Below are 22342 nucleotides of genomic sequence, written 5' to 3'. Positions count from 1 at the left end.
TGTAACTGCTTTCCCAGGATTCCAATCGATCCGGGCAGGTACTAAAATGTGACATCGTCTGACTGCATGCCACTGATTGGCTGGTCAGTAGTATCGTTCGATGAGTCTGAGAGTGTGTCACTCACGAAAATCTAAACCACCATATATTTTTTTTAATTAGAATTAGAATTCAACTTTATTGTCATTGCACATGCACAGGTACAGGGCAACGAAATGCAGTTTGCAACCATCCAGAAGTGCTTTAGCCATGATATAGATATATTACAATTAGGGGTGCAACGATATTCGTATCGAAATTGAACCGTTCGATACAGTGCTTTCGGTTCGGTACGCATATGTATCGAACAATATATATTTTTTAATTTATTTTATCAACTTTTCTTCTGACGATGCTGTCTGTGTTGAGCGCTCAGTGAATCTGCGTTCGACTACTCCGCCTAGGCTGCACTGTCGAGCACAGATCCACTGAGCTCCACCCACATGCATTCAATCAAGCTAGCGAGACAGAAGCTAAGCTCATTGCAACATGGCAACTGCCTCAGTGCCTCCTGAAGTCGAACCTCCTCCACCGTCATTGAAATCTGGCGTTTGGAACTTTTTTGGCTTTCGTGTGAAGTATCACCCTGATGGTAAGCGCGTTGTGGACAAAACTACAACAGTATGTCGGATGTGCCACGCCATGATTAATTACATCGGTGGGAACACAACAAATATGAATGCACATTTACGCCGACATCACCCTAGTGCAAAGACGAGTGAAGGCAGCCAAAAACAACAACAAACGCACATGCTACAAACTTTGTCGGAGTCATTTAGACAGCCGTTAGCGCATGATTCTAAAGGGCAAAAGAAATCGACAGGGCAATTGCTACTTTTATTGCTGTCGACATGCGACCCTTTTCTGTTGTAGAAAACACCGGGTTTCGGGAAATGCTGAGAGTACTTGAGCCCCGTTACAGTATTCCTTCACGAACCCATTTCACCGATATCGCAGTTCCTGCTTTGTACAAGGAGACAAAAGCTAAATTAGAGACGGCAGTGTCAGCAGCACCCGCTGTTGCTCTGACCTCAGACGGCTGGACGTCAAGAGCTACGCAGAGCTACCTCACTGTCACCGCGCATTACATTGATCCGGAATGGCAGATGAAAAACTGTGTTTTGCAGACACGCCTGGTCGAAAGTCACGCCACTGACGACTTAGCCAAAGGTCTCTCTGAAGCTGTGGAAGACTGGAAGTTAGTGCGACCAAATGTGACAATATCTGTAACTACTGACAATGCGAAGAACATAGTTAATGCTGTCACAGCTGCTGGGCTGGGGCCACAAATCGGATGTTTTGCACATACAATTAATATAGCTGCTCAGAAAGGAATGGCAGTGCAGAAGGTTTCCCATCTCCTAGCAAAGATGAGAAGAATTGTCTCCTTCTTTCACAGAAGCACAACAGGATGCAATGTGTTTATGAAAAAACAGCAACTGCTGCAGCTTAGTGGAAAAAAACTGATTCAAGATGTTCCAACTAGGTGGAACTCCTCTCATGATATGATGGAAAGATACCTTGAACAGCAAGCTGCAGTGTATGCTGCTATGGCCGACAATACTGTGAAGAAGAGTATGAAGAACATTCAGAATCTAACTCAGGAAGAACATGCACTGGCTGAAAATCTTGTTACAGTCATGAAAACCCTAAAAACTGTGACAGTCATGATGTGTGAAGCGTCATCTCCAACAGCATCCATGATCCTGCCACTTAAAATGAACATCCTGAACTCTATGGCGCAGTCTGGTGATGACAGCCCAGCAGTGAGAGATGTAAAAAAAAACATCAGGGAGGACCTGGAGAAGAGATACGCTGATCCTGCCCTTCAGAATTACCTACACAAGTGCACAGCTTTAGATCCTCGATTCAAGTCCCTGCGACACTTGGATAATGTCACTCAGCTGAGAGTCTATGGAGCACTCACCACAGAACTTGTCTTGAGCATTGAACAAGTAGGTATTCTTTTTTTTATTTTTGAAATTTTATTTAGCTACTGCTTGATTTATAAATATTATTTAAACAAATACAATTAACAGTTTGGTTGTTTATATTTCCTCAGGACCAAGCTGCAGGCACCACAGAAACTGCGACCTCCGCAGAGACTCAAGCAGCAAACTCTTCAGATTCACCATCAGCATCTCCACCAGAGAAAAAGTCAGCCATGAAGGAGTTGTTTGGAGAACTGTTCATGTCACAGGAGCCAAGGACCAGGTCTGCAGCCGAAGTGGCAGAGGAGGAAATTAACTTGTACAGGTTAGCAGACTGCATTCCCACAGATGATAACCCACTGAGATGGTGGAAGGAACATCACAGCTTGTACCCTCATCTTTCCAAGTTGGCACAGTGTTACTTGGTTGTACCTGGAACCTCTGTCCCAAGTGAGAGGGTGTTTTCCACAGCAGGTGACATTGTCACAGCAAGCAGATCTGTACTGTCAGCAGAACATGTGGACATCCTAATTTTTCTGAAGAAGAACATGGAAATTGAGTAAACTATGTTTTGGTTTGCATTTAACAGGACCGTTTATTTAAGTTGTTTATGCTGTATATGCAGCTAAATGCTAGCACTCCAGAAGATGAGTGTTAGGGGAGGTCCATTAAAGAGTGATTCATTTTATGGGTACCTGATTTGTTATATATGCTGCTGAGAATATACCCCAGAAGAAGGGTATAGAATAGCTTTTATTTGTATTTATTTTTTATTCTTTACATGGTGGGTTTTTTTTGTTTGTTTGTTTTACATGGTGCCAAGGCTGCACAACAGAAATATGTGAAGTATAGCTTTACCAGATTTAAGTTTTCATGTGTTTTCTGTACACTATAGAACATGGTTCTTAAAAAAAATTTTCATGCCAGGGATTGGGTGTGTTTGTTTTATATTCTGCCAAGAATAGAAAATACCGTCAGGGATTCCCAAACAATGCAGAACTGTATGTGGTTGATACCTTGTTTTTAGAACATTTCAAATGTTTAAAAATATATTTAGGAAGGCCTTTCTGTGCAATACATTTTTATTTAAGTTGTTTTTGTTGTATATGCAGCTAAGTGCTAGCACTCCAGAAGATGAGTGTGAGGTGAGGTCCATCAGAGAGTGGTTCATTTTATGGGGACCTGATATGTTCAATATGCTCCTGAGAATTTACCCCAGAAGAAGGGTATAGCATAGCTTTTATTTTGGAAAAGGACATTTCTCTGAAATAAACTCGTTTCCAAACTCTTTTATTCTTTTATTATTTTGTTAGTGGTGCTCCGGCGATGCGCTGGGCAGTTTTCACGACCCTCTGCAACGCCTTCCGGTCCGAGGCAGAGCAGTTCCCATACCAGACTGTTATACAGTTGGTTAGGATGCTCTCGATGGTGCAACAATAGAAGTTCACCAGGATGTCTGAGGACAGGTGGTTCTTCCTCAGAGTCCTCAAGAAGAAGAGGCGCTGGTGAGCCTTCTTGACCAGCTTGGAGCAGTTGGTCGTCCAGGTGAGATCCTCGGAGATGTGGACTCCCAGGAACTTGAAGCTGCTCACACGCTCCACAGCCGTCCCCTTAATGTGGATGTGGGTCAGCATTCCTCCTGTAGACCACGATGAGCTCCTTGGTCTTCTCGGTGTTAAGCAGCAGGTTGTTTGTGTCGCACCACTCAGCCAGACGATCCACCTCCTCCCTGTAGGCGGCCTCATCGTTTTCACTGATGAGGCCAATCACCGTGGTGTCATCTGCAAACTTAATGATGGTGTTGGAACCATCAGCCGGTCTGCAGTCGTGGGTGAAGAGGGAGTAGAGGAAAGGGCTCATCACACAGCCTTGTGGTACACCGGTGTTCATTGTGATTGTAGATGAGCTCCGAGTCGTGGCAAGTTGATCCCAGTAGGTAGTAATGGAAAAGGAGCTTGACAGGCCAAATCTCACCAATCCCTGTTTCTCCAGGCTGTCAGTGTAGCTCATTTAAACTGAGGAATGATTTAAATGACCTTGGAAAAACACTCATGAATAGACTGATGACTGAGGTTATGGTGTGATCAGAGCGCTAGCTTGTAGAATCGTCTGCCTATCCTGCTTGTGTTACCACGGTAATGGGTGCTGTTTACTGATTGCCATGGTAACGGACACTGTGCTTCTGTTGCAGATCTTCTCCTGCCTCATGGCCTTCTTCCTCTGTAACATGATGGAGACTCACTTCCTGTCCACTGGAGCCTTTGAGGTCACACTAAATGGTGAGTTCTGATTGGACCAGACCTTTGTGTTAACATCATGCTTGTGACACAGTTTCAGTACTACAACTCAAATTACTGTAGTAGTTCACGCTTGTTTGTTTATTTGTTTATTTATAAGGAACCCCATTAGCTTCCACAACAGTGGTTGCTAGTCTTCCTGGACGCTTGTCTGCACTAAAGTCAAAGTATTCAGAGTAATAAACTGTCAGTCATCAGAAACAGAACAGCACTTCTTACTATAACCAATTACATCACTGCTGACCTCACATCCTGCTGTAATGCTGCCTGATCTGTACCAGAAACCCAGTTTGTTGTTTACTTATATGAAAGTGCTCATACTTCCTGTCACTCTGACAGCAAGCTCTGCCTACATGTCTTAGACATGATCTCTCACTCTTTTCTTTGTGTGAGTTATTAAAGAGAACATGTATGTATTCAGTCTAATTTCTATCCTGGAGCTCTGCTCAAACAAACTGTATGTGAAGCTTGATTTAAAAACAAAAAACATTCACAGATAGGGCTGTTCAATATAACGATATATATTGGATGCACACTTAGCACTTAGTTCCTCCTACGCCGAGCGGCGCATCGGGCAGCTAGTGATCTCCATCGATGTCGGTCAGCAGCGACTGCTTCAGCTTCGTCCCAGGCAATGTCGACAGTTCTCAGATCGTCCATAAATGTTCGATGACGATATAAAAACATCTATTGTTTCCTATCACGCTATCATTTGTTTCGTGGTGTCGCAAAATAAACTGTTTACAGCAATATTTTTTCATTATTTTGATGGTCACTGTAGTGACTATATTAATTTCTTAAAGTTCTCTCTTTCTCTTATATTTAATGTAACCACACTATGGACGGACAAGCGCCTGTTTTTTACGTGCTGTCGTTAGCAACAATGACGGTAAAACCATCGCGTGGCTCCGCTGTATGCAGAGTGTTTACGGATGAGAAGCAAAAAGAGCCGTCAGGTGCTAAAAAATAAACTTCAGACTCAAACGTTAGAACAAGCTTTTCCCCGCAACATGCCGTGTAATAAACACTCACAAAGAGAAGGGCGGCCTTTACAATCTATGTCTAAAAATGTATAGTTTCATGCATGAGTTAAAACACTGGATTCCAGGTAAAGGACACCCAGCTCGAAACACTTCACGCAAGTCGAGCTACCCAAGAATCGCAGAATTTACAGAAAATGTTAAATTTTTTATATCGTGGTCGGGACGATAAATGTCTTATATCGGAATATGAGATTTTGGTCATATCGCACAGCCCTACAGAGTGATGTCACTTGTTTCATTGGTTGCTGCTGCTAACAGACCTAAATTAGTTTAGGTTAGCTAACGAGTGACAGAAGTGATAAGTGATAACTGAGCGGAAACCATTAGGGCTAAAAGCAAAAATGAGGCTAAGTGTTCCAGATGCTGCACCACCTTCTACTGAGGTACTTCCAGAGCATCCTAAGCAGCTGCATCACTGTCTGGTGTGGTAACTGCACCATATCGGATCTTAACACCCTACAGCGGATAGTGGGAACAGCTGAGAAGATCATTGGAGCCTCTCTTTCCTCCATCGCGGACACTTTTTGCATCCACAAAGCCACAAGAATTGTAGAGGACCCCATACACCTAATTACACAGCAGTTTGCCAACAGTAGTTATAAACCAACACAGGGAAATAAGGTTTCCTGAAAGTATATCATTTGTTCCTTGGAGGCTTCTGTTTTTGGTCCGTCATACACATCAATCTACACTGGTCAAAAAAATAAAGGAAACACAACTAAACAACACAATGTAACTCCAAGACCAATCACACTTCTGTGAAATCAAACTGTCCACATAGGAACCAACACTGATTGACAATCAGTGTCACATGCTGTTGTGCAAATGAAGTGGACAACAAGTTATAGGCAATTAGCAAGACATCCCCAATAAAGGAGCAGTTCTGCAGGGGGTGACCACAGACCACCTATGCTTTCTGGCTGACATTTTGGTCACTTTTGAATGCTGGCAGTATTTTCACTCTAGTGGTAGTATGAGACGGAGTCTACAACCCGCACAAGTGGCTCAGGTAGTGCAGCTCATCCAGGATGGCACATCAATGCGAGCTGTGGCAAGAAGGCTTGCTGTGTCTGTCAGCGTACTGTCCAGGGCAAGGAGGCACTACCAGGAGTCAGGCCAGTACATCAGGAGACATGGAGTAGGCCGTAGGAGGGCAACAACACAGCAGCAGGACTGCTACCTCCACCTCTGTGCAAGGAGGAACAGGAGGAGCACTGCCAGAGTCGTGCAAAGTGACCTCCAGCAGGCCACAAATGTGCATGTGTCTGCTCAAACGGTCAGAAACAGACTCCATGAGGGCCTGACATCCACAGGCGGGGGTTGTGCTTGCAGCCCAACACCGTGCAGGACGCTTGGGTTTTGTCAGATATCACCAAGGTGCCCTGTGCTCTTCACAGATGAAGGCAGGTTCACACTGAGCACATGTGGCAGACATGACAGTCTCGAGATGCCGTGGAGAACGTTCTGCCTGCAACATCCTCAAGTATAATCGGTTTGGCAGTGGGTCAGTAATGGTGTGGGGGTGCATTTCTTTGGGGGGCTGCACATCCCTCCATGTGCTCACCAGAGGTAGCCTGACTGCCATTAGGAATGAGATGAGATCCGTAGAGCCCTTGTGAGCCCATCGTCTCACAAGGGCTCCTCCTAATGCAAGACAATGCTAGACCTCATGTGGCTGGAGTGTGTCAGCAGTTCCTGCAAGACTAAGGCATTGATGCTGTGGACTGGCCCCCCTGTTCCACAGACCTGAATCCAACTGAGCACATCTGGGACATCATGTCTTGCTCCATCCAGGAGTTGGCAGATGCTTCAGTCCAGGTGTGGGAGGAGATGGCTCAGGAGACAATTGGCCACCTCATCAGGAGTATGCCCAGGCATTGTTGGAAGGTCATACAGGCACGTGGAGGCCACACACACTACTGAGCCTCATTTTGACGTGTTTTAAGGACCTTACATAAAAGTTGCTTCAGCCTGTAGTGTGTTTTTACACTTTTAATTTTGAGTGTGACTCCAAATAGGGCTGCTCAATTAATCGAATTTTAATCACGATTACGATCTGGGCTTTCAACGATCATTAAAAATGACTGAGCCGATTATTAGCCCCTCCCTCATTTATCCGCGACACCTTAAAGGCCGGTCCGTGAAAATATTGTCGGGCATAAACCGGTCCGTGGCGCAAAAAAGGTTGGAGACCGCTGATTAAGAGGACCCGAGGGAAGCTCGGAAAGCTAAGCAGAAGTTATTTGGAGAGTGACTGCCGTTGGTTGAAAAGAGAGTTTAAAAAAAAAACTTCAGTGGTGTTGCACACTATTTTATATTATTTTTTTAAAGTCATTGTTAACCCTTTAAAGCCGGTCAGAGCAGCACGCTCCGTTTTGCGTAACTATTTTTAAATCCCTGTAGAACCTGAACCGTGTAAGCTAGCGCAATAATTTGTTTTGCATATGAAACCGGAGGAGTTGTACTTACATCTATGCCATCAGCTTGTCCTCGGTCACGGTTTCGTTCCACATATAGCTTTGCAAAAATTGCATAAAAAGCGCTTGCAGGAACAAAAACATAATATTCCAGAAACACGCTTTGCCGTTCCTATCAGCTGTTCGTAACACTTCCCACAGTGAAATGATGCACATGCTGTTTTCTTTGCAAATTTGCATCATAGGATTGTTTTTTGTTTTTCCTGCAGTATATAAAAATTGCTGTATCTCCAAAATAAAACTATGAAGACACTCAAAATAAATTTCCTGTGGTGGGAAACTATTTTTTGCAACTTTATTGTATTTAAAGTTTTGAGGGATAAACCTCTTAAATTTCTCCAAGTAGAAATATATGTAAACAAAACAAAGCATTTTCAATTTTTTTTGTAGTTTATTGCACTTTTTTGCAATTTATGTAATTACTATGGACTTAATGCATACATATTATTAAAATATGGGCTATAACAGTTGTATTGATGTATAGCAACTTGAAATGCTCCCACAAATGGCACTACAGCATGTAAAAAAATAATATAAGCTCTGGCGGACTTGGTTCTATAGTAGGTCTTAAAGGGTTAAATAAATATCGTCAAATAATCGTGATCTCAATTTCAGTGAAAATAATCGTGATTATCATTTTTGCCATAATCGAGCAGCCCTACTCCAAATCCAGACCTCCATGGGTTGCTATATGTGATTCCCATTGATAATTTTTGTGTGATTTTTTTTTTGTCAGCATATTCAACTATGTAAAGAACAAAGTATTAAGAGTATTTCATTCATTCAGATATGGGATGTTTATTTTTGTGTTCCCTTTATTTATTTTTTTGAGCAGTGTATTTTTCCGAAACACACTTGCACTAGGTGATGCTACACAAACACTAAAAACTATGAACACTTATTTGTTAAATCAGCTTTACAACTGGAGTTAAATCTGTGACCATTTCTTAGAGCAGGGCTCCATGGTGTGATTTTTCTGAAATCACGCAAAGTTTCATGGTTTTTCTAAAAAACAAAAAAAAACCTCTTATAATCAGAGATGGGCAATAATGCGTTACTTGTAACAGTAAATTGCAGAAAAAGTAGAATTGGGCTGAAAGATCTATCGCTTTATCACCTATTCAGGTTGTGAATTGTGTTTTTAAAAAAGTAACTAAGTAATTACTTTTGAAAATAAGTAATCAGTAAAGTAACAGGATTACTTTTTGGGGGAAGTAATTAGTTACTGATTACTTTTTTCAAGTAACTTGACCAAAACTGCTTATAATATCTATAAAATGCACTACCTGTCAAAAGTTTTCGAAAACCACAACTAGCCTCATACCAGAGGGTGCTGCATGGAGCTGCAGAGTGCTGTGTGTTCTGGTTCAGGGAGCCTCTCACTCTGTACAAGTCACCGACCCTGGATCCAGCAAACAGCCCCAGACCATCACACTTCCTCCTCCATGTTGATGCCACACACTGTGAAACCATCCTTTCACCTACTCCACGGCGCACAAAGATCCTGAGTGATGAAACGAAGAGTCCAAATGTTGATCCATCAGTCAATGATACCTTCTTCCAGTCTTCAGTAGTGCAATGTCGGTGTTTCATGGCCCAGACAAGCCTCTTTGTCTTATTCTGACGTCTGGCTTTCTTGCTGCAGCTCGTCCTGTCAAACCTGCATCTCAAAGCCTTCTCTTCACACCTGAAACTGAGACTTTCTCACTACGACCACTATTAAGCTGCTTGAAGCTGTTGTCCTGTGAGTCGCCTATATCACAGCTGTTAACTCTCAGGAACGTGTCCTCTGATTCAGTCGTGTCTTTGGGTCTGCAGACCTCTTCCTGTCACAGTTTGTTTCTGAGCCTTTCGATGCTAAAGGAAACTGGACTCACTGACACTTTGACTTTCTTTGCAGTTTCTCTGTCGGACAGACCGACATTTATGTGTTATGATGGTCTGTCTCTTCCACTGTTATTCTCACCATGTTTGTATCAACACACTACAGTACAGTACTGTTCATCTGATGCCCATGAGGGTATGGTACCACAGTGTGCTCCAACACTGCTTCATGCAGACAGAGGGGGATGGAATCCAGACAAGTTGGAACACCTGTAGGAATTAGTAGCACCAACTTTCAAGGCTGATCAACCTCCAATACTGCAGAACAGCTTTGAATTGTTAACTCATGTTGTGCTCCCTGAAAAAGGCCTTTCTGTATAATTCTGACGTATACATTACATTTCAGTTTTGGGTAACCTAACCTTTTTTAACCTTTGGCAGTTTACCACTTTTGTACCATTTCAACCTATTCACTGGACTTGAAACACATGAATTGTGATAAATAACTGGAAGAACTGGGGTGTGTTTACTATATATAGTAAACCAAGATATTTTCACACTGTAAGCAGTAATTAAACATCAAGTTGTAGTTTGTACAGTAAATATAATAAAACAGCAAACAACTTTTATATTTATGTAAAAGACTTTTATTGTGAAAGGAGAGATCTGTTCCTGTGTGGAATCTTAATCTGCTTAAGAAGGTTCATGATTGAGCTGGAAGTATCAGCTCAGAGAGTGATGAAGGCCTGTAAACCAGAATAATCGAGTGTGCGATCGGGTTTTACAGTGTCTGTCCGAAAGCGGTGAGGCAGGTCAGACCGATACGAGGAGGCACATTGCGTGTTGTCCAATATAGTTTTATTCCACTTTAAATCTGAAAAACAATGTTACAAAGCCTGGAGGTAAATATGATGTAGGACACTCTATGCCCCCCTTTAGACTCAGCCCTGTAGGGATCACTGGAGAGTGGGCTAGCTGCCGTCAGCCTTCAGCGAGCTCTATAAATTAAACATTATATCAGACTCAGTTAACAATTCATCTGCAAATTTTGATGTAGCCTTACTTCTGCAGCTTTACTGCAGATTTTTCTGTAAACTAAACGGCGATGGGTGGAGCTTTTCTCCAAGTTTGCTTTTCTCCGTTGGTCAGCTGTTTCCAGGTTTTAATGGTGACTTCAGGAACAGCGCTGCTGTTTCGGAGGCTGTGCTTTCTTTCTTCCCACCTAAGCTCACTGTGTCGGTAACGCCTCTGCCTCTTTGCTCTTCACGTTGTATAAACAGACTCCGCCTCCACATTAAACTGTGCCAGCGTCATCATCGGTGCTGCTGTTGTCAGTGTTTTAGGTTTAACACAGTTTATTATTCACACACTTCTGTTGTAGTCTGTAGTCAAAGTTTATTGGTCACATATCATGCACTGTGTGACATACGGCGAAATGCTTATCGCTGTGCAATTCCCGCCCATTAAAAATATTTGAATAAACTCAAGAATCAAAATGATGAAGGTGTGCAGATTAATGTATTTATTTTGTTATTAATTGTGTGTACAATGACGTGATATGAGAGAAACCAGATCAGAAGTATGTTGTTGTTATTAAAGTGTCGTCCGTTAAATGAAGAATCGAGGATTTTTTTTTTTTTTTAAATGATAAAGTTATAATCTGAGTTACTCAATGAATCGTGCCGCCCGCCTCTTTAAAACTGTGGATGACGACGAGCTCAGAACACAAGGGGAAGTAAGAGGTGCGGCCTGCCTCTGGATGTTGTAGTTTCACCATACGAGTCTGAGTTACCTTCTCCTAAACAGGAGGTGAGAGGTCATTTTTGAACTGTACAAACACACCCAGGTTTCCTTGTGGAGATCAGGTAAGGACATTCCTCTGACCTCATTTCCTGGTGTAACGCTTTCTGTCGTCCCCTCAGATGTGCCCCTGTGGTCGAAGCTTCAGTCTGGTTACGTCCCGAACATCCAGGAAATGTTTCAGATCCTCGACAACCACATAAAGATGAACCAGGTGGATCACATGACCTTCACCTCCACTTAGAGCTACAGGTGAATGCACATCAAGTTAACTGCACACAGTGACGAGACTCACAGGAAGTTTGTGTGAACTCGGCAGGTGCGATCAGAGTATCAGCTTCACCTATCTGTTAGATTTTCCTTGTACTGATGCACGGAGAAACACCTGACAGGTACAGACTCACCTGTGACTCCAAAGACTGAATTTAGTCAATTTAAGAGGAACAAAAATTCGGTCCAGTCAGTCCAGAGACGGGTGTGACACCGAGACAGGTGAGGCAGAGGCGGGGCCAGAGTTTGATTTACAGACAGAAACATTTCTTTAAGTGCTTCAGGGAGTATGTTTTGTGAGATGGTCTCAGCTGTGCTGTATTCAGGTGTCTCTCTCTCTTATTACCTGTTCTGTGTCCAGGTGCTCCGGCTTGCTAGGCGTTCTCCTGATGGCGTTCATGAAGGCCAGGCCTTAAAACAGATTCTGAAGGGCCCGGCTGGATGTTCCTCGCCATGAACTGAGCACTCCCTCTGCACCGGCTCACCTTCAGCACTACAATACCAGAAAGCACTGCTGGCAGCCTTGTGCTAATTAGTGTGTAGACAGGAAGTAGATGGCTGTTTATGTGAAGCTTTTATTGTGAAAATAATAAAATGTTCAGGTCTGTTTCCTGCCTGTTTGTGGTTTTGCAGGTAAATGCACATGTCCATGCAGATCGAGCCTTTTATTCACAGCATGTTTACAGTGTGGCTCATTTATGACCAGAGAAGCAGCCATGACATCCCAGAATTCATAGCAACGCACTTTCACTCCAGGAAAAGAAACCTTGAAGATGGCTGACAAACTCAGGTAATAGATAGGTATGACTGACACAACTGATTCCTGTCAGGAGCTCGTCAGAGGCTTGCTGTGATCAGGCAGGATTCACATGGCTTCATTTTTACTTCAGTCACAGAAAGTCTGGGAGGGAGTAGGAACTCCAGGCCTTGAGGGGCTGCAGGTTTTAGATCTTGGTGCACCCGAATCAAATGATTACTTCATTAACAGGCCTCTGGAGAACTTAAAGACATGTTGAGGAGGTCATTTAGTCATTTAAATCAGCGGACATGTCTAAAACCTGCAGGACGTTGAGGCCTGGAGTTCCCCACCCCTGCTCTAGATTGTGTCTGCAGCAGGAACGTAGCAGAATGATTTTGGGCTTTTTTCATTATGTCTAATGAGGACAGTTTCACCTGTTCTCATTTATGTGACCTGCTGGAACATGCCAACATCAGTGAGGTGAAGTGAGTTTAGTTTGTGGATGGGATTATGATCCGTCTCATGGACGCTGTTTCCATCACAGTGTTACTGAGTCCACAGAGCAACAAACTCCACAAATGCTCCTTTTTTTGTCACTTGTTTTATCAGATGACATTAAAAGTGGTGAAATGAGGCAATTTCTGCACTGAATCCAAAGAGGCCACAAAGGTGGAGCGGGCATGTGGTGATGATGTGAGCTGATCATCATTTCCTGTTTGGAGACATGAATCATCTGAAATGTGAAGGTTCATCTCCAGGCTCTTTGTGAAGGGTCTGGATTTTCCAACATCTGAGTTTCAATGGTTCAGGTAGACTGAGCGGGTCGGGCTTAACACAGTCGAAAGGTTCCATGTGTCTCTGAGTTTTAGTATCCTCATCAGTAACTACAAACAAAATAAATACAGTCATGTTTATTAAAATAAAACAAGTTCAATGTCCCAGGTCAGGTTCTCCTTTCAGGTGTTACTAATCCAATCCAATGTAACTTTGACATGAATATAGTTTGATTTCAGCGACTGAGTTATTTAAACAGTTTCATTTGAATGTCCTGTGTTTTTATAGCCTTTTTCCCTGCAGTAACCACACAGTAACTGTACTTTTACTGCAGTACTTTGAAGTACATGTCAGGTAGTTCAGTCTGAGTACATAAAATAAACAAAACCATAAAGATATATATTTTTTTAAAAAGGTCTTCCCTTCAATCAGTGGACGCTGCGATGCACGCGGTGAGGCAGCAGGGGGCGCCAATGAGCCGGTGTTTTTGAACACTTCCGGTACAAAAGAAGCGGCTGTGAGACAGACAGTAGCTAACGTTAGCCTCTGCAGTACGTTTATTCGACTTAATTATGTTTTTTTACTCTACTAAAATGTTTGAGGCCGGAAATCTGTCGCTGACACACACGCTAGCTTCACGCTAACGGTAGGAACCACAGTGACGAAGAGAGAGGTGCTAACGGCTAAAAGTAAACTGCTAAGAGGAGCAGTGACGGTGACAGCGGAAGCTAACAGTTTATTGCTAACAGTAAGTAAAGTTTAAGCTCAACTGCACACATGCCACGTTTAAAGTATCTGTGTGTCTGAATCTACTGTTTAAATCTTGAAGGCCGTGTTTCTAATTCTTGTAAAGGTAAAACTCCATCATCATCAGTGACAGCAGGGTCACTGGGTCACCAGAAGCGTTTCTTTCGGCTCCTGGTGACCTTAGTGTGATCCCCCTGCAGCTCCACGAGTTTAGCTGGTCCTGGTTTTATGTATCAGGCTCAGATTAGGAACTCTTGACTTTCTGAACAGAGACGAAGCAGCTTCTGGTACGGAGAAAAGGTGCGAGTTTCAAAGGTCCCTCCTGTTTCCTTTTCCTAACCTCTTTTACTTGCCCACGGTGGAAGGATCATTGAGGTAAAGGAAAGGTGGGTAGGAGACGTACGCTGAGGAAAGGAACGGCCTCACACTCGTTTCTTTTAACAGCGTGACACTGCAGAACATGAACTACAGATTGATTTTCTTTCATCCAGATCTCTTATCTAAATTCCATCGCTGTTTTTAGAGGAAAAAAAAAAAACGAGTAAAACCTGACTTTGCGCTGGGTTATTTTGGTTAGCAGCCTTCACGCTCCCTCCTTGGGAGTCACTAATTCAGCTGCTTCTGCTACCTCAGAGTAAATCTGTCCCATTGCATATAATATCCAGATGCGGCTGTCGCAGCACCTTTTGAAGAGGAATTCTGCGACTGCATTAAATTTACTCCATCACCACTGATCCCAGCTGACCTGAAGTAAACACAAACCCTGCAGTACCACAACAAAGGACATCACTAATGAACACTGATCATACAGAACCTTGAGCACACTTTGTTCATATAGATCAGGGGGTAGGCAAAGCCAGGCCTCGAGTGCCGGTGTCCTACAGGTTTTAGATCTCACCCTGGGTCAACACACCTGAATCAAATGATTAGCTCATTACCAGACCCCTGGGCAACTTCAAGACATGTTGAGGAGGTAATTTAGCCATTTGAATCAGCTGTGTTTGATCAAGAACACATCTAAAACCTGCAGGACACAGGCACTCGAGGCCTGGAGTTGCCTACCCCTGATATAGATCATAATTTTAGCTGGTACAGCGTTCTTTGTGCAACAGTACCTCAACAGGAAGTAGTTTTTATTCCAGCAGTGTGATGCTCAGCTGTGAGTTTAACCGCTGCTGTTCAAAACTATAAATCTATCAGCGGTGTATGGATGAAATGGAAAATGCAGTCAGAAGGAACATTTACATGATCCACTTTGGTCATGTTTGTTTTCATGCGTGGTCAGATGTTTTTTTTTGTTTTTTTTCCACTCCCCTTTTATAAAGGATGCTCCAGCGTCTCTTATGCTAAAGGAAGAAAGATACCTGTTCCTAGTGATGGCCAAATGAAGCTTTCTGAAGCACTGAAGCTTGTATTGAAAAATGGTTCATTACTCGAAGCTTTCCAACACAGTCCTCTCCGGTGACATCTGGTGGCGAATATTTTGAAGAGCAGCTTGAATCTGCAAAATAAAACGGACTGCTCAATCATCACTGCTCACTCAAGAGTGGAGTCCTCTCCGATATTGGGCCACCGTTCCGTTGCTTTGAACATGTAATTGGTTTTGTTTTCTCGATTGGGGGGCTGAAAAAATGTAATGCGTATTTGCGTAATACATCGTCACTGATTTGTAGAATCATTTTGATTCGATACAGGATCAGATTCAATTTGATTGGAATGTGGAAAGTTTTGCCTCAGTCAGAAATATTACAATTCTGGTCATGTATCAGTATATATCCATAATTTCGTATCTATTACAAGAAAGCTGACACATGTGAGACTTAATTAGAGATGTAAACAGAGTTATGAAACCTGCAGCTGCAGAAGCCAGCGAAGAAAAAAGAGGCAAACACAGCGCGGACCCGACGACACACCAAAATCTGATTCTGACGCGTCTGGTCCGCCCTCTGTGTTCACGTTTGTATGCAGAATCCGTAAACCTGCTCCCAGTTACTGTTTTAGCTGTATGGTGTTTGACGACATGTTGTGAGGTTTAACCTGAGATGCTGGCGTTTCAGGCATAATAACGTTAATTTACAAATCGACACAGGATTGTAATGAATCAATATCACTTTATTCAATTTAGCATGGATTGTAATCAGAAAGGCGATAATCAAAACCCACCCCTAATCAAGAACTTGTAAAGTAAAAACATGATCAATGTAAGGTAGCCCTTTTGTTATTTACATTTAAAAAGAGGATTAGTGTTACTGTGCGCTGGCTGAGTCTATTTCTTTTCTTAGAAATAGTTTCTCCTGCCCTGGAGAAAATCCACTTGCATGGAACAGAAGAGGCTGTGGAGTGCAGGAACCACACTGCAAGCTGGTAGATATGCAGGTATTCCTGGGTCCTGCAGACTATCACCTAAAAACAATAAACAAAATGATTTTCTAAACTGTGTAGCAATGTAATGTACATATAGTGTCAAATACATTTTTGTAGTCTTCATTAGCTTTAATTCACATGGAAGTGTTCCTAAAGTCATATGCTGTAATGATATTTACATTATGAAAACATGATTTTGGACATTTCAAGTTTTTCACTTCGGCAGATAAAATGAATTGAGCAAAATCAACTCAAAATATTTCCACACGCCATAACGTCCTCTCTTCCTCGCTGGCTCCATATCTGTCAGTGGAATGATCACCTCTTCGCTCTCTGTCACCATCAACACACTCCACGAATCCCGTGGATGATTCACTTCCTTATATCCGTTTGAATCAGGTACCGAAGCAGTTACGTGCGTAATGAAGCTTCGGACGTCACTGGTCACGTGACTTTTGCCAAACGAAGCAAGCCTCGACACAGTGCTTCTGAACCAGTGTGTTGTTTTTTTTGACACACGCTCCGGAGCGTCAGCTTCAAGCGGGCCATCACTACCTGTTCCCCTATGAACAAGGATCAGATGGATTCATACACACCTGGCTGAGGTGTGTATGAAACCTGTGGGACTCTGTTCTTCCATGTTTATTTAGTTTTATTTTTTAAAATCTCACAGCATGGATTCATTAAAAGAATTACCGAGGGTTGTTACTGATTGGCTGGAGGGCATCGTCACAGGTGGATCAAAGCAGACTGATTCATGTCTAAAACTGACAATCGATAACACTCCAGCTGTTACAGGTGCAGGTACCTGAGCTGTTTCTCTGGTCTCCATCCTCGCCTGTGCCGTGAAGGTGAATCATTAAGTCAGAGATGAGCAGCTCTGTAAGTCATCTTCTTCTTCTGTGGTTTAACCTGTTCAGCTGTCACACTGTCAGCTGGTGTTTACCTGGTCAAGTGTGTTAAGCTCCACCTCCTGGTATTCTGTTTTCAGGTTCAGAGGAAGAGGCGGAGCACACAAAGTCCTCCGGTTTCTAGACACAACGCCAAGAGCGGGAGAGCTGCGAGTACCAGGAGGACGGCGAACGCCGACAGTGATCCCACCCCCCCAACAGAGACCATTGATGTGATGGACGGTCAGTCCCGATCAGTACACTCAGTTTCCAACTGATCGAACAGTCATTGATAGGCCTGCATCTACAGGTGTTTTCAGACCAGACCTGACTCATTTAGACACGCTCTCAACCTCTCGGCCAATCAGAGAGCTGCTTCTTTTCGAAGTAAAACTGAAGAGAAAAACATGTTCAGACCTCACCGGAAGTGATGTAAGTAGCAGGTCCTCACTGCTAAGAGAAATAAACATACCTGAGCTGTCTGCTGAAGGTGACCTCCCACACCTGAAAATACAGTCAGTGGGTTTCCTGGTGTCTCCTGATCACTGACACACCTGCAGCCTAGAGGAAACAAAATCCACCTGACAGTTAGAAATTCATCAGAGGTGTGATTAACACTTGACTTTAACACCTGAAACTCGCGACCACACGTCTGACACACAGGTGACCAAAAACGGGACAGTCACAGCTCTGTGGGGAACCTCTCTGCTCCTTAAAGTCGTTCGTGCTGGGCACCGCCAAATGGAGCCACTTTGGGTATAAAGAACCACAAGCTGTGAGAATCCAGATGTTTGACAGTGAGTGTTCATGCCCATTTATCTCGATCTGTTTACCTGATTATTGGTTATCGATAAAATCACCAGACTTGGAGATGAAACACTTTGATCGTAAAGATGGAGCCACGTTACGTCACTGATGTCGGGTAACGTCGAGAATGATGAATAGTTGAATCTCGACACTCGGTTTCATTTCTCATCTGCTTCACTTGGACTTCGCTTGGCTTCGCTTTTTTTTTTTTTTTTTTTTTTTTTTTTAAATTATCTGACTGATGCAGGCGTACAGTGAATCCATTTCATCGCCACGCTGTGACGCTGTTGGCCTGAATGGAGACGGTGCCGCATGTCAGGCTAACACAGGCTCCTCCCCTCTGTGTAAGTGTGGGCAGAGCATGTACACGAATCTGAGTTTGTGGTTGTGTGTGTGTGTGTTCAGGTGAGGAGGAGGTGGTTGTGGATCTCACCTGTGAGAGTGGAGCAGAAGCTGCTGCTGTGGTCGACCTGACTACCAACAGTGACTCTGTGCTGGTAACTCTCACACACACACACACACACACACACCCACACACACACACACACACACACACGAAGTGTGCTAATGTCTAATTCTTCTTCTGTGTTTGTTTGTTTTTTTTGTTTTTTTTCCTGCTGTATCCAAAACTTCAGCTGGTGGATGAGGGTAAGTCAGACTTTGTGTTCCAAAGACTAGATTGAGGCCTGAGCTCTCACTAAGGAAGCGGTCTAATGCCTGTGTGACTGTTTTCACTCAGGTCCTCAGAACTGGAGACCACCTGTACAGAGTTATCTTGTTAGCAGCGATGAAGATGAAGACACACCCCCCGTCCTCAGTGCCACCCTCCTGCCACCGACAAACACCTCCAGGTGATACACCAACCCCTACACACTTTTATAATGTTCTTCCTCTACGACCCCCCTTCCCCCCAAAATTTTTGCACATGCCAAGGAGCGTGTCAGGCTACGTTTTCACTGTGTGTTATACTTGTATAACTATGCATGTGACAAATAAAGAATCTTGAACTTGAACTTCTGCAGGTGATACACTGACCCTGCCAGTGACCTCACTCAAATGTTTTTGTGTTTCAGGTCAACTCCAGGGACAATCAGCTGTCCTGTGTGTCTGGATGGATACTCAGAGGTCAGTCAGAGGTGTGTGTGTGTGTGTGTGTGTGTATGTATTCAGACTTTTCAGCATGAATAAAGCAGAAAAATGAACTTTATTGAAACCGAGTGCCAGCAGCGAGGTTCTTTCTTTATCCTGCTGCACATGCTCAGTGTGAGCTCCGAAGACGCTTCCTTCAGGGTGAGCGTGCTCAGAAAGTATACAAACACATAACATCCTTATAGAATATGATGTAACACTATAGATCAACTTACCTCAGAATATATAAAGCATATAAACAATTACAGCAATATGATGCAACAAACACAGCAGTGCTACTAATCCAAAATACTCAAAGCTTCATAGAACTGAAACAAACATTTATTTTTAGGCTCCATTCTGCTGCTGATACATACTTTAGGTTTCTGAATATTACACTTGTTGCTGCCTTTCATAGTGTGTAACTTGAAGGCCCTGAGTACTTTCTCCCACACTGAAAACACTGGAATGATAAAATTATTTGAACATTACCTAATAAGACTGATTCAGGACAGACAATTAGTTATGTTAAACTTTCTAGCAGTCCTTCACAAACAGGGAACAGTCTGTCTATTCTCTCCATCTGTCAGCTGCTGCTGGCTCTTCCTCCTCCTCTTCCTCACACACTGCTGAGTTTGTCCTGGTGGATCATCAGGGGTGCAAAGCCTCACAGATGATGTGCAGCAGTGGGTCCCTCAGTCTGTCCTCACTCTGGACACTTGCAGTTGTCACACATGGAAATCAAATGTGTGATAAGCTGCAGGATTCAAACACAAGTGTAACTTATAAACACATGTTCATACTTTTATTCCACAATCAGAGAGAAAGAAACAGAGAGAGAGTGCAGGACAGACAGACAGGTGACAGTCTCAGGTGTATACACTGCTACAAACAGACAAAAGAAGGAGGATTTAGTGTTTGTGTTATTACGAAACAAGAAGAGTTCCCAGATGGTACAGTGGACACATGTGTGACTCCTGTGATTAAAGCATCTTTCTTTCAGCTTAACGAGTGAACCGTCAGCTCGTTCAAACACACGTTAAAGTCCGTTTGGCTCGACACCACCGAACAGAGGCAGCAATATAACATAGCTAACATTAACAGTGCAGTGAATCCTGCTTGTGCCGTGATATTCAGGACTGCAAACCGAGCAGCATTCACTAGCTGTGTCCCAAAACCTAGGCCGTATCCTCCTGAGGCAGCACTTGAACAACGTGAGGTAGGCTGTCCCAAATTGAAGGCTCCTCCAAATGCGTCCTTCATTTTCCAAGATTTTGAAGGATGGGTCGGGTGTGTCCTTCGTGGCCCACCGTATCCCAGAATTCATAGCCCAGTCAATTCCAGTTGCCAACAATGGCGGCCGCTACTTAGTTTTAATATTACTCTTATTAATCATTCTGGGTCACAAAATAACTTTTAACATATTTCCAGGCGAGAATGTAGCTGTGTAAAGTTCAAATATCTGCTTTATCAAGACATCGCATATTTGCAAAAGTGCGACGTTTGTGGAGATGTCTGTTACCCACCAGCTTGATAGCTAGCTGGGAGGTCGAAGCTCACTAGAGAACAGCGGACACCCGGCACATCGTTATCAGACCTGCCGCCGTCTTTGGCTACTCAGGTTAAACATGGTGTGTGTGTGTGTGTGTGTGTGTGTGTGTGTGTGTGTGTGTGTGTGCCACTCACATGACTTAAATGTTATTGTTTGGCTTTTTTCACTGTTTTATTTGTTCCTGAGTAAATCGGTTTGGCTGAGATTAAAGTTATTAGATAAAATAAAACTTTATTAGTCCATCGGGAGGGTTCCTCGCGGGTTTTCACACAGCTGAATAAACATCAAACAGAAAACTGATTAAAGTGCGAGATTCAAAGTGTTTATTGTCATGTGTGCAGAAGAAATAGCTTTTCTCTGTGCAATGAAGTTCTTCCTTTGCTGTCCATACAGAAGATGGTCGAGATGATTGAGAATTTTCTCCAGTGTCCTGTTATATTTTAGATAGCAAGGAGCAGATGGCTGAGTTTATTCATGCCCATCGAGATGGCTGGTGACACAAATCTGAAGGCTAGACCGTCCCATTTCACAGTCTCACTTCTGGGACACAGCTAGTGTGAGCTCTGAGTAACCTTCAAGATAGACTTTACAGCCCTCAGCTTGCTGCTGATTTAATGCAGGGGACGTTTCTTTCAGTGTGAGCGTGCTCAGAACAAATTGGTGTTGGTGACTCGAGTGTGCCTAAAAATAGTCCAACACAATGCTTGATGAAATGTGTGCTTCCTGAGGCATTGTGGTTAATGAAATACAGGCTTTACTACATTCACATGGCCACTGATCAATGAACCTAATCAATAAACATACATTTGCTGACTCTTATTTTGAAAGTTTCAGTCTGGTTTTGTGTTTTACTTTGAAAGTATTACAGTGACGTTTGAGTGCATTGCTCTGATTGGCTGTTGGTGTGTTGTTGTTGTTGTTTAATTTCTGTTTGCGTTTTTTTTTGTTGTTTTTTTTGGTTTTTTTTCTTCGCAGATTGTTGGGAGCGGCCGATTGGTCGTGTCCACCCGTTGTGGTCACGTGTTCTGTAGTCAGTGTTTGAGAGACTCTCTGACATCATCACACACTTGTCCCACCTGCAGGAAGAGACTTACTCACCGCCAGTACCACCCCTTGTACATCTGACATCACTCTGAGACCACAGCTGAGTCCTGCTGCCATTGGACCACAGGCCATGATGTTGATGTTATTTGCTGCTGAATTGTATTTTTTTTTTTTTTCTTTTTTGTGTGTGCGCCTCTGTTTGGACATTAAAGTGTTGAGTCATAGCTGGTAAACATGGATTAATGATTCATCTGTGTTGATTTGTTTGTTAAAGCTGAAATAAATTTTGATTTGTTTCACTCATTGATCAGCTGATGGATCTACAACGTTATGGCAGTAATGTGGAGAATAATACTGCACAATGTACTTTCTGTAATCAGAGTACAGGAAGTACTCGTACTCACACACACACACAGCACTGTTTTAGTCTGACTCTGTGTGTGGTGTGTGTTTGGGGGGGGGGGTGCTTGCACTGATGAATTATGGGTAGTCAAGGGCGAAGATTAGGCATGGACGGAAGGGACATGTCCCCACCAGTATCCAGCGATTATTGAATTGTCCCCACCAATAATTTGATCTCTTCGAGTAAAGAAAATCAAACCCGATAGAAGGGGGGGG

At 43.2% G+C, this 22342-nt stretch overlaps 3 protein-coding genes across 3 annotated transcripts in view; all 3 read left to right on the top strand.

The window, feature by feature from the left end:
- Positions 1–12286, top strand: part of selenot2 (selenoprotein T, 2) — an 18000-nt gene extending 5714 nt beyond the window's left edge. The window contains exons 4-6 of the mRNA XM_005948653.3: positions 4160–4247; positions 11532–11661; positions 12041–12286. Of these exons, the coding sequence (XP_005948715.2) occupies positions 4160–4247; positions 11532–11653 (210 nt within the window). The 3' untranslated portion in view covers positions 11654–11661; positions 12041–12286. The remainder of the gene's footprint in view (positions 1–4159; positions 4248–11531; positions 11662–12040) is intronic.
- On the top strand, positions 421–2874 carry LOC121812461 (E3 SUMO-protein ligase ZBED1). Its single transcript, XM_042214707.1, has 2 exons — positions 421–1992; positions 2100–2874. The coding sequence occupies exons 1-2, from the start codon at positions 889–891 to the stop codon at positions 2529–2531; spliced, it is 1536 nt and encodes a 511-aa protein (XP_042070641.1). The 5' UTR covers positions 421–888; the 3' UTR covers positions 2532–2874.
- A 386-nt stretch (positions 12287–12672) lies between the features above and the next one.
- rnf4 (ring finger protein 4) lies at positions 12673–22139 on the top strand (the record flags this gene model as incomplete). Its single annotated transcript, XM_042214708.1, is given in 8 exon segments — positions 12673–13940; positions 17102–17185; positions 17295–17436; positions 18406–18497; positions 18636–18648; positions 18740–18851; positions 19074–19125; positions 21656–22139. Coding segments are annotated over 7 exon segments (573 nt in total). The 5' UTR covers positions 12673–13940; positions 17102–17173.
- Positions 22140–22342: the final 203 nt, after the last annotated feature.

Source organism: Haplochromis burtoni, unplaced genomic scaffold, assembly GCF_018398535.1.
Source record: "Haplochromis burtoni strain Fernald_Lab_line unplaced genomic scaffold, NCSU_Asbu1 Contig_601, whole genome shotgun sequence".
Classification (NCBI taxonomy): domain Eukaryota; kingdom Metazoa; phylum Chordata; class Actinopteri; order Cichliformes; family Cichlidae; genus Haplochromis; species Haplochromis burtoni.
The sequence above is the reverse complement of the archived record's forward strand: the minus strand, read 5'-3'. Positions and strand labels throughout refer to the sequence as shown.

Excerpts from the sequence above, each read along its gene's own strand:
- LOC121812461 (XM_042214707.1), top strand. The coding sequence starts at position 889 with ATGCGACCCTTTTCTGTTGTAGAAAACACCGGGTTTCGGGAAATGCTG. Across the intron at positions 1,993-2,099 it reads TTGTCTTGAGCATTGAACAA|GACCAAGCTGCAGGCACCAC; the intron begins GTAGGTATTCTT and ends ATATTTCCTCAG.